This window comes from Macaca nemestrina, chromosome 17, assembly GCF_043159975.1.
Source record: "Macaca nemestrina isolate mMacNem1 chromosome 17, mMacNem.hap1, whole genome shotgun sequence".
In the NCBI taxonomy this organism is placed as follows: Eukaryota; Metazoa; Chordata; class Mammalia; order Primates; family Cercopithecidae; genus Macaca; species Macaca nemestrina.
Genome location: NC_092141.1, coordinates 34,784,297 through 34,795,700, shown reverse-complemented (window position 1 = coordinate 34,795,700; position 11,404 = coordinate 34,784,297). Strand labels below are relative to the sequence as shown.

Here is an 11,404-nt window from a genome sequence, read left to right as displayed (position 1 = left end):
CCATCTGGGGAAGAGCATCCAAGCAGAGACCCTGAGCCTGGAACTCACGAGCAGAAAGGCTGGAACACAGTGAGTAAGTGGAGAGGTAGTCAGGACCCCACTAGTACCAGTACAAGAAAGTGTTAGAAAAACAGAATGAAGCCCAGGGCAGGATCCCCCGACTCCCATCCCCCACGTCCGTGGCCTTTCGGCAGGGGTGGGCCGCGGGGCGGGCGGGATCAGCGCAGGGCCCACCCCAGGGGCGGGGCCGGGGCGGGGCGGTACCTGGAGCCCCGGCCGGGGGCGGGGCTGCGGACGCTCCCCCTTCCTCCGGCTCCAGCCGGCGCAGGCAGCGGCGGCAGCAGCAGGCGAGCCGCGGCCCGGCGAGGCCATGAAGGTGAAGAAGGGCGGCGGTGGGGCCGGGACGGGGGCGGAGCCCGCTCCCGGGCCCTCGGGCCCGAGCGTGGCCCCCATACCAGAGCCGCCGGTGGAATCTGAATCTGGGTCCGAGTCGGAGCCGGACGCAGGCCCAGGGCCCAGGCCGGGGCCGCTGCAGAGGAAGCAGCCGATCGGGCCGGAGGACGTGCTGGGGCTGCAGCGGATCACGGGTGGTGAGCACCCGCGAGGGAGCGCCTCCCGCTGGCGGGAAGGGCAGAGGGTGCAAGGGGCCCTCCCGGCGCACCGAGCCCCAGCCCCCGCCCCCTTTCCCGCCTCCCCTCCCCCACCGAGTCTCCCTCTCCTGTGTCCCCTACTCTCCCTTCTGCCACCAAGCCTGAGATCTCTGTGTACCCCCTTCCCTTGATCTCTCTCTCTGTGCGCTTTTCTTCTCCCTTTCAAGATTTATTCCTTCCTTTTCCGGGGGTCCGTCCCCTTTTCCCAGCTTGGAGGTGCGTGCGGCAGCAGCTGCAACTGTAGCCCTGCCTCTGTGGAGTCTTCAGAGCGCTTTGAGGCCCGCCCCTGCACTAATGAGGAGAGGGGCTGAGTGCAGCTTGTCCTCAGCCCCCACCCTGGAGGCTAGGTGGAGGCTGAGTTACTTCGGAGGCATTCAGACTCGTCATGTCTCCCCAACCATTAATACCCTCACCCTGATCCTCCAGGAATACTTGGGCCATTTTCTTCCCCAGGAAAGAAACTGAGCAGGCAGCTTCAGAGTGTTGACTGTGGTTCCTTCTCATGGGGAGTGGCTTAACGTCCCCCCAAGCCTGGACTAGCGCCTGTCCTATTCTAGGGGCTCTGTCATCAAGGGAGGCTTGGTCTCCACTGTGGTTAAGAGTTTCTGAGCTGGACTGCCTGGGCTGGAGTTCCAACTTTGCATATAATTGGCTGTGTGAACTTGGGCAAGTAACCTGACCTCTCAGCATGTCTTTTCATCTGTAAAATGGGGATAATGGTATCTATCTCGTAAGGTTATTGTGAAGATAAGTCCTCTGATTCTGTACAGTGCCTGGCATCTATGCATTCTGTGTACATTGGGCTCTTTGATCAGTAGTATTTTGGGCCCTACAGGGCTGCTCATGGCTGCTGCCTGGGGTCAAACAACTTGGCTTTCAGGGCAGGGGAGGGGGTCATCATAGGCAGGGAATGAGGGCTAGGAAACTTCATAGCAGAGGCCTTGGCTGAGCCTCAAAGGATGAAGAGACAGTGGCTCTCCAGCTTGGCCACATTCACCAGCAACCTGCCCTGGCCCCCTTTGTGAGAATAATTGTTGGGGGGCCTCTCTGTGGGTATGGGGTGCATATATTGGAGTGGACCTGAGCCCTAGAGCTTCCAAAGCAGCTGAACACAGGGCTCCCAGACAGAGCTGTGGAGGGGAGGCAGCCTTGAGCCTGTGCTCCTGGGTCCCTGGGGGCCAACTCCTCTATCCTTACTGAGTTAGGCAGCAGCCATTCTTGGCTGGGCCCCCAGAGTACTGAGCTCCCTTGCCCAAGCAGGCGTCGATGGAGGGAGGGAGGCTGGACCAGGCTGATGTTGAAGCCAGTTGGGCTACAATTTGCAACAGCAGCATTTAGGATTCAGCTTAGCTCTGGGGCAGAACTGTCTCAGAGGAAGTCCAGAGGTCAGATTGAGCCCTGAGTAACTTGGGGGGTTGATTTTGCAAGTAGAGGGAGCTTCCAGCTCATGTACCACCATTTGTCTCCTAATTTGGAGGCAATTCATAGCCCTTAGAGATGGGGAATCTGTGGAGGGTGAGTAGAGGAAAGGGCTTCATGGGAACCCCTTCCTGTGCAGGAGTTGAGAACAGAGTTCCAGGGATTTCCACCCTGGCACCTCTTGCTGGTCTCTTCTGACCCTAATCACGCAGGTCCGAGGTTTGCTGTTCCCAGATTACTGGGCCCTGAATCCAGCTTAGGAAGCTATTTGTGGCTGAGAGGAATAGAGCAGTTGTGTTCTGAGCCCTTGGCCACTCTGCTCCTTATTCTGACCTGACCCTGGGTCCCAGGCCTCATCCTTTCTAGAAGGGAAGGAGTGGCCATGGTGTTCTGAGCCATAGACATCCCTGTTCCTCACTTCTTCTAAGGACAGAGAGGTTGATAGATTGAGTTTGCAGTAGAAGAGACTGAGGTCAGACTGCAGAAAGTTGTTCCCAAATGAGAGAGGCTCCAAAAGTTGGAGAATGGGAGAAGAGAAGGCCTTACAGGGATCTGGGAGTTGGGCACTGGGATCCTGCTCCCCACTCTGCCGCTCTATTCCCTATGCTCTGTACCTTCTTTCTATGTCTTTATACTGGTGCTTACTTTCTGTGAAAATAGGGTGAATGGCGTGAGATAGAGGTTGCCCACTTCCAGTCTCTCCCCACCCCACACGTGGGCTGTAGTAGACTCTTCCCCAAGCTGTATAAAGTCCATGCCGGGCCCCAGGTACCAGACGGCTGCCAGGAGGGCTTCCTGGAGGGGACTGTGTCAGGCTTGGGGAAGAAGCAGGCCTGGGGAAGAGAAAATGACTTTATATTCACTTCCTCTTCCTGCCCCAGAGGAATAGGTGGCCCAGGGGCCTGGAGGGTGATTTCCAGGCCTCTGTGGGCCACCAGGGGAGGATGTGATGCTGTGTAGGCTGACAGCATCAGAGTCCCTCCTTGCACCTCTCAGCTATCTTTGTTGCCAGGGTCTCCCTGAATACCTGAAGTTGCTGCTGCAAGAGCTGTGAGGGTTAGATCGGGCCCTGTAGGTCCCTGAGCTTCCTCAGGCAGGGCCTCCCACTGTTCTTGGTTCCCCTTGTGGGCCCGAGGACTCCCTTTAGCCCTTCCACACCCGCTGCTGCACCTGCCACACTCGCTTCCTGGCCTAGCCTGTGTTCTTCTCTATAGGGGTCCGGGACTACTTTCTCCATGGTGGTGGCTCAGAGCCAGGGCTGCCTAAATGACCTCTAAGGGGGTTCCCTCTGCTTGCTAAGACTTCCTCCCATTTGGAGATCAACAAAGGATAAGAGCAAAGTTGGCCTCCACCCCCTGCCATATCCCAGGCTCTGGGCTTGAGTCAGCAGAGCTTTGGTTAAGCTGCTTAAGGGAGCTGGGCTGGTGTAAGCTTCTTACTGAGAGGAGGGGGTTGGGAGGGGAGGAGGAACAGGGAAGGGGTTGTTCACCTGCCCCAGCACCACCCATATCAGGGAAAGTCCCCTCAACATCAGCCTCACCTGATACATCTAGATGTCATGCCAGGGGCAGCTGTGGGGCGAGGGTAGGAGTATCCTCCAGAGAAGGACTGTGACTCTCCCAAGACAGAGCTGTGTGGCCCCCTTTACAGTGTGGTTCTCAAAGGCAGGGTAACAGAGAAGTTGATAGATTGAGTTTGCAGTAGAAGAGACAGGTCAGACTGCAGGAAGTTGTTCCCATATGAGAGGAGAGGCTCCCACCATGCTGGAGACCCAATTCTCCCAAAGTCACCTAGCCAGCCTTGGCAGAGCAGAGGCCAGAATGAGGACCCTCAACTCCAGGGTGGGAGGGAGAGCGTCCGGGAGGTGGCCTTGTCCTCTACCCTTCTCTGCCCTTCCCTTCCCTGGCCCCCAGAGGCCACCAGGATGGCACGCCTTATCCCCTGTTAGATCCCCATGGTGGAGTTATGTCTCTTCCACACTGGGGGTGTACCCCAAGGGCAGGGGTTCAGGTCCCTCTTTCCAGAGGGTAGTGATCCCAGGGATGAGAAGATGGTAGCTACTCTGGGGTCCCACACAAGCTGACCTGGCAGCAGGGGCTTTGGGGCCCCTTCCTTGCTCAGCTGCCTGTCTCCCGTAGACTACCTGTGCTCCCCCGAGGAGAATATCTACAAGATCGACTTCGTCAGGTTTAAGATTCGGGACATGGACTCAGGCACTGTCCTCTTTGAAATCAAGAAGCCCCCAGCCTCAGGTGAGTGGGCTGGGTGGGCCATTGATGGCGAGGCAGATATGAGCTGCGGAGTGGGCTGCCCAGGGACTCCTTGGGCCACAGAGGAGTCCACAGAGGTGGGGCTTGGACCCCAGCATTCTCAGGAGTCTGCAGGCAAGGGGGCCCTTTCTTTTCCTTCCCATATGTTTCTGAGGCTGGACATCTTGTGAGGTCAGCCCTGCCCCTTCGGTCCCTGCCAGCCTGCCCTCTGCAGGGCTCTCTGGGAACTGCAGTCCTATGGGTCCCAGGCCTCAGCATCCTGTGGCCCCGGAACCACAGTGGCAATTGGGAACCTGCAGATCTAGAACCGCTAGGTGGCACTATCTGGCCAATGGTCTGAACCCTCAATGTGCCCCAGAATTTCTTGGGGAGTTTTTACAAAATCAGATAGATAGAGGCCCAGGGGTGGAACCCTGGGTAGACAAGGGCCCAGCCTGAAGCCCACTGAGCCCCAGTTGGGGTACATTGCAGAGCGGTTGCCCATCAACCGGCGGGACCTGGACCCCAATGCTGGGCGCTTTGTCCGCTACCAGTTCACACCTGCCTTCCTCCGCCTGAGGCAGGTGGGAGCCACGTGAGTCGCTGGGCTGGGGGTGGTGGTGGGGGTGAGGGAGAGGGTGTGAGGGGGCCCTTCTCAGCCTCTTGTAGGGGTGGCCTGTCCTGAGCCTGGCTGGCTAGCTGACTTCAAGGACAGACTCAGCCCTGCTTCCTTCCCTTGCTCAGGGTGGAGTTCACAGTGGGAGACAAGCCTGTCAACAACTTCCGCATGATCGAGAGGCACTACTTCCGCAACCAGCTACTCAAAAGCTTCGACTTCCACTTTGGCTTCTGCATCCCCAGCAGCAAGAACACCTGCGAGCACATCTACGACTTCCCCCCTCTCTCCGAGGAGCTGAGTGCGTGGGCAGGGCCTTCTAGGAGTGGGGAAGTGGGGGGCGTGTAGAGACTGAGCTGTGGGAGGGAGGGAGACTTGTGGGTCTGACCCCATTTCTCCCCACCCTGGGGCTCTTCTGTGTCTGCCACCATTCCCATATCATCTGTAGAGAAAGAGGCCGGGGATATCTCAGGTTGTTTGGCTGTCCCTGTACCCCAGTTCTGAAGCCTCTGCAGTGGCCGGACTCAGGCTCCTGACCTTTGCCCGGCCTGGTGGGCCTCTCTTGCAGTCAGCGAGATGATCCGTCACCCGTATGAGACCCAGTCTGACAGCTTCTACTTCGTGGATGACCGGCTGGTGATGCACAATAAAGCAGACTATTCCTACAGCGGGACGCCCTGACCCCATGGCTGCTCTGACCCCAGGAGGCTCCGGTTCTGGGCTCGGAGCTGTGACCTCCCCAACACTTACCCCTCAACCCCAAGTCCTCTGCTTGGGGAGTGCTCCAGGAGCCCCGGACCCTGAGTCAATGTTGGGAGGAAGGGTACCTGGTGTCCCCAGTCAAGCCGGTGAAGCCCATGGGGCTGCTACATGGGGTGGGGTCGTAGGGAGGCACTTTTGCCTCCATGTCTAGGAAGGCTTGTGAGAGGAGCAGTTGGGACTTCCGGACAACTTAGCTGGGCCCTACTTGGACCCAAGTTTCAGAATAGTGTTCCCCTATCAAGGCTGTGACTAGATCAGGCAGGGATCCATTCCCTGTCCCCTGCCCGCTACCTTCAGGCCATTTAGAGTTGTAAATTTACAAAGATCCACGGTGGGCTCCAGCTGCCAAGCCACCCAAGGGAGTCTGGGCCCTAGGCCCAGCCCCATCTCTCCCCATGAGGGGCCAAGACACTGCCTGAGGTGTGGGAGGGACTGGCTGAGATTGCAGCCCATTGTAGGAGCTGGACCAACTGTATATAGTTTTCAATAAACTTTTTCCTTTTCTGTTCTCTGGTGTGGCCAGCCTGTGTGTATGGGCAAAGAAGGGAGCGGGGATAGGCAGGAATGTGCTTAAGGCAGTAAAAATTTCTCCTACCTCTCACCTTCCAGTGCACTCTCACCCCTTAGTCTTCCTGTCCCGTGATTCTCTGTACCCTGACACCATCTAGAGTCAGCATTTAGGACATGATGGAGCTGGAGAGGATCTTTCTTGTGATGAAGGAGATCCAGACCCTGAGAGGGGAAGCTCTTGGCCCAAAGTCAGAGCTAACCCTGGCAGAACAGAGGCTGAAACAAAGACCCTGAACTCCAGGGTGCGAGGGACCCTGGGTTGTGCTTTTAGCCCTCATCATAGAAGGTGGCAGGGCTTTGGCTAAGGCCTGGAGCCATCTCCTTGCCCTCAGCTGCCTTGGGGAGCCCCCATGCCTGGGCAGCCCTGCACATAACACTGCCCTCAGCCTCCACCCCCATCCCAGACTCAGAGGAGGGGGCTGCTTAATGGAGGAGATTCAGAAACTGAGGTGGGCAGAGAGCACACCCTCCAGTTTCAGGCCCTCCTTCAGATAGGCCCAGAGCCGACGCACCCTCTGGGCTGAGGAGCTCTGGCCCTAGGAGGCCCAGAAGTGCTGGAATTCAGCTTGATTTTGTGAAGCCCCTGCTGGGGGCAGGAGATGGAGTTAGGATCTGCACTGAATTCTGGGAATTCTGAAATGAGTGAGACACAAGGAACACATACTCATCTCTAGGGGATAAAAAAGGACTGGGACATGGAGAGGAAGAATCAGAGTCATTCTGTATGGAGGGTTCTGGGGAGGATTTTTATAGGAGGTGGCACTGGAGCAGGTGCTTGTGATGGGAATTGATGGGGAAGAGCGCTTAGGCACAGGGAACAGCATAAGCAAAGGCTCAGAGGCAAGATTTGTCAGGTGTGTTTGCTTGTTTATTTGAGATGGGGTCTCCCTATGCTGCTCCCTATGCTGCTCAAACTCCTAGGCTCAAGGGATTCTCCTGCCTTGGCCTCCCAAAGTGCTAGGATTATGGGCATAAGCCTAGGTGTGTTCAAGAGTCAGTATGATATGAAAGGAAGACAGATCAGCAGAGTCTTAGGAGCAGGGCTTCCGAGAAGTGGGGAGCCCCTGAGGAGGATTAAGTGGGCATGACATGGTCAAATTATCTCTGGCTGCTGAGTGAAGGGCAGGTTGGAAATAATGAGACTGACAATAGTAGCCAAGATTTACTGAGGGCCAGGCTCGGTGCTCTGCATGTATTAACTCATAAACATGGTCATTTCTGAGGAAGGCACTATTATGATGCCCATTTTACAGAAAATGTAGGTCCAGAGAGGTTAATGTACCCAGCCAACATTGCACAGTTATGAAGTGGCAGAGTCAGGACTTGGAATTCAGGCAGTCTGGCTCCATGCACTACCACACTAAAGGCAGGGGGCAGTGAGGATGAGGAGGGTGCTGCAGGAGTCTGGTGAGAGAGAAAGAGAACCTGAATTAGGCCAGTATCCTCAAAGATGGAGAGAAGCAGATGAAACTTACATTTTTAAGAGATGAAATCCTCAGGTGTGGTGGCTGATTGGATGAGTGGGTTGGAGAGAGGGAGGAGGCAAGGCTGACTGCCTGGTGTGTGGCCTGGGTGCTGAGGTGGCTAGGGGTGCCATCTCTGGGCTTAGGAATGCAGGTTGGATCAGGGTGGATGCTAGCAGGAGAGGGTGACTTCAGACTGGGACATGCTGTGGCATGGAGGAAATTACCAGAAAACAGTAAAGGCGGGCCCTAAGACCAGGAGGGGAATAAGGGCTGGAGGTGGTGATTGTTGAGGCCATCAGCCACAAGATGATTGCTGAAGCTATGATGGTGGCTGAGATCATGGGGTCCTCCACTGACACTCTTGGTATTTAGGAATGCCAAATGTCCTGCAATTACTGGAACTCTCCCAAACAATGCTATTATAATACGAATCCCCATCCCCCAATTGAGGGTGCCTGAATGAGAATGTATCACCTTAGGGAAGGCTGGTGTTTGAGAGCAGGGTGGAAGGAAATGAACCACTGGAGACAGAAGGAGTGAGCCTCCAGGGAGGTGGGAGCAGAACCATGTTTTGGAGGAAAATTTCATCACAAAGCAAGTGGTCAGGAACTAGATATATATATAGGGCCGGGCGCGGTGGCTCAAGCCTGTAATCCCAGCACTTTGGGAGGCCGAGGCAGGCGGATCACGAGGTCAGAAGATCGAGAGCACGGTGAAACCCTGTCTCTACTAAAAATACAAAAAATTAGCTGGGCGGGGTAGTGGGCTCCTGTAGTCCCAGCTACTCGGGAGGCTGAGGCAGGAGAATGGTATGAACCCGGGAGACGGAGCTTGCAGTGAACTGAGATCATGCCACTGCACTCCAGCCTGGGTGACAGAGTGAGACTCCATCTCAAAAAAAAAAAACCAAAAACCTGAGATCTTCCCTTCCAGCTGTTAAAGAGCTGCTGTCCCAGGCTGCCCTAGCCGGGCCACTCCCCTAAGAGTCACCCTCCACTTCCCCACCATCTGGCAACTAAAGCAAGGACACTACCCTTCTTTTTTTTGAGTCAGGATCTCGTTCTGTTGTCCAGGTTGGAGTCCAGTGGCACAATCATGGCTCACTGCAGCCTCAAACTCCTGGGCCCAAGCAACCCTCCTACCTCATCTCCCAAGTAGCTGAGACTACAGAAGCTACATGTGCCACCACACCTAGCTAATTTTTTGTAGAGATAGGGTTTTGCCATGTTGCCCAGGCTGGTCTCGAACTCCTGGGCTCAAGCAATCCTCCCGCCTTTGCCTCTCAAGGTGCTGGGATTATAGACCCAGCCCCTTGCTTTACTTTTCTACGTGCCACAGACTCTCTTGTCAGTCTGCTACAGCCTATGGACAATAAAAGGATTTTTGGAACATAAAATATATTGTTATCCTATTTATTTATTTATTTATTTATTTATTTATTTATTGGGACGGAGTCTCGCTCTGTCACCAGGCTGGACTACAGTGGCACAATCTTGGCTCACTGCAACCTCCTCCTCCCAGGTTCAAGTGATTCTCCTGCTTCAGCCCCCCAAGTAGCTGGGACTACAGGTGCACGCCACCATGCCCAGCTAATTTTTGTATTTTTAGTAGAGACGGGGTTTCACTATGCTGGCCAGGATGGCCTCAATCTCTTGACCTTGTGATCCTCCTGCCTCAGCCTCCCAAAGTGCTGGGATTACAGACGTGAGCCACCGTGCCAGGCCTATCCTATTTATTTTATGTATTAAAAACTATATACAATTGGTCATGGGTTCTGCGTCTGTGAATTCAGCCAACTGTGCATCAAAAATGTCTGTACTGAATATGCGTAGACCTTTGTCTTGTCATTAGTCCTTAAATAATACAGTATAACAACGATTGACATAGCATTTACATTGTATTAGGTATTATAAGTAATCTAGAGATGATTTAGAGAATATGGGAGGATGTGTGTAGGTTATACTCCACCATTTTATATCAGGGACTTACTTGCACATTCATGGATTTTTGGAATTTGTGGGAGGTCCTGGAACCACTGTGAGATGACTGTGTGTGTGTGCGTGTATCTACAATCATGCACTAGATATCGATGTATCTGTCATGACAGGCTGCATATATGTCGGTGGTCACATAAGATTATAATACGGTGTATATATATATATATATATGGTTTTTGAGACAGAGTCTTACTCTGTCTCTCAGGCTGGAGTGCAGTGGTGTGATCTTGGCTCACTGCAACCTCTGCCTCCTAGATTCAAGAGATTCTCCTGTCTCAGCCTTCTGAGTAGCTGGGATTACAGGCGTGTGCCACCACATCCAGCTAATTTTTTGTATTTTTAGTAGAGATGGGGTTTCGCCATGTTGGTCAGGCTGGTCTCAAACTCCAGACCTCAAGTGATGCGCCCGCCTTGACCTCACAGAGTCTTGGGATTACAGGTGTGATCCACTGTGCCCAGCCAATACTGCATTTTTTACTGTACCTTTTCTATGTGTTGTAGAAACACACATAGGCATTGTGTTACAACTGCCTACGGTATTCAGCACACTCCTATGCCATACAGGTTTTTAGCCTCGGAGCAATAGGCTATCCCATAGAGCCTAGGTTTGCAGCAGCCTCTACCATCTCGGTTCGTGGGAGTAAACTCTATGATGTTTGCACAATGACAAAATTGCCTAAGGACACATTTCTCAGAACGTACGTCTGTTGTTAAGCGACAGATTACTGTATGTGTGTGTATATGTGTGTGCATGTGTATGTATTTGTACATTTTTTGTACTATCTATAATACAATTACAAAATATCTGTGATTTCTAATGACAAAGTCACAGGTATTGCCAATGCTAGTGTGATTTGTTGCTGACATTCATAATGGAGGGAAATGCTAGATTTCAGGTAAGGATGAGAGAAAATGAAGTTGTAACTTTTTCATGCAAGTTCCTGGACCTGGGAATTCTAATCCATTTGAGATCTCTCACGTTTAGAATCCCTGAGCAAAAGGATTAATTCCCTCCAAATAGCTGACTTGAAGACCCTGCATCCATTCAGAGAAGTTATTGCTCACCCTGGCCAGGTGTGGTGGCTCATGCCTGTAACTCTAGCACTTAGTGAGGCCAGGGAGGGGGTGTTGCTTGAGCCTGGGAGTTTGAGACCAGCCTGGGCCACATAGTGAGACCCTACGTCTACAAAAACTACAAACGTTAGGTGGGTGCAGTGGCCCACGCCTGTAATCCCAGCACCTAAGAGAGGCTGGGGTGGGAGGATCACTTGAGCTCAGGAGTTCAAAACTAGCCTGGGTAACATGGCGAGACCCCATATCTACTTGGAAAAATAAAATTAAAAAGATGGTTGCTCATTCTAATAATGGTTAAATGCTTGGTGTGGGGTGGCCAGCAGGGGGCAGCATATGAGCGGGAGCGCGGGGCTCATTTCAGGGTGGAACTAAGGCCCAGTTAAAGTCTGAGGGCCTGGTTACACACACACACACACACACACACACACACACACACACACACACACACACTCTCTCTCTCTCTCTCTCTCTCTCTCTCTCACTCACTCACTCACACACAAAACTAGACCCAAGTCCTACCTGCTTGCTACCTGTCTTCTTGCATTAGGGGCCAGTTCACACACAGGTGTGCTGAATGGGCCCACTGGACAGAGATTTGACA

General features: G+C 53.7%; 1 protein-coding gene across 2 annotated transcripts; it reads left to right on the top strand.

Moving 5' to 3' along the window:
• The first annotated feature begins 302 nt into the window (after positions 1 to 302).
• Positions 303 to 6,204, top strand: LOC105476210 (unc-119 lipid binding chaperone). Of its 2 annotated transcripts, none has more exons than XM_011731916.2 (5): positions 303 to 590; positions 4,208 to 4,321; positions 4,811 to 4,913; positions 5,063 to 5,235; positions 5,503 to 6,204. In XM_011731916.2, the coding sequence occupies exons 1-5, from the start codon at positions 371 to 373 to the stop codon at positions 5,613 to 5,615; spliced, it is 723 nt and encodes a 240-aa protein (XP_011730218.1). In that variant the 5' UTR covers positions 303 to 370; the 3' UTR covers positions 5,616 to 6,204. The 2 variants fall into 2 exon arrangements, with proteins under 2 accessions (XP_011730218.1, XP_011730225.1); XM_011731923.3 differs by having other exon boundaries at positions 323 to 590; positions 5,507 to 6,204.
• The last annotated feature ends 5,200 nt before the right edge of the window (positions 6,205 to 11,404 follow it).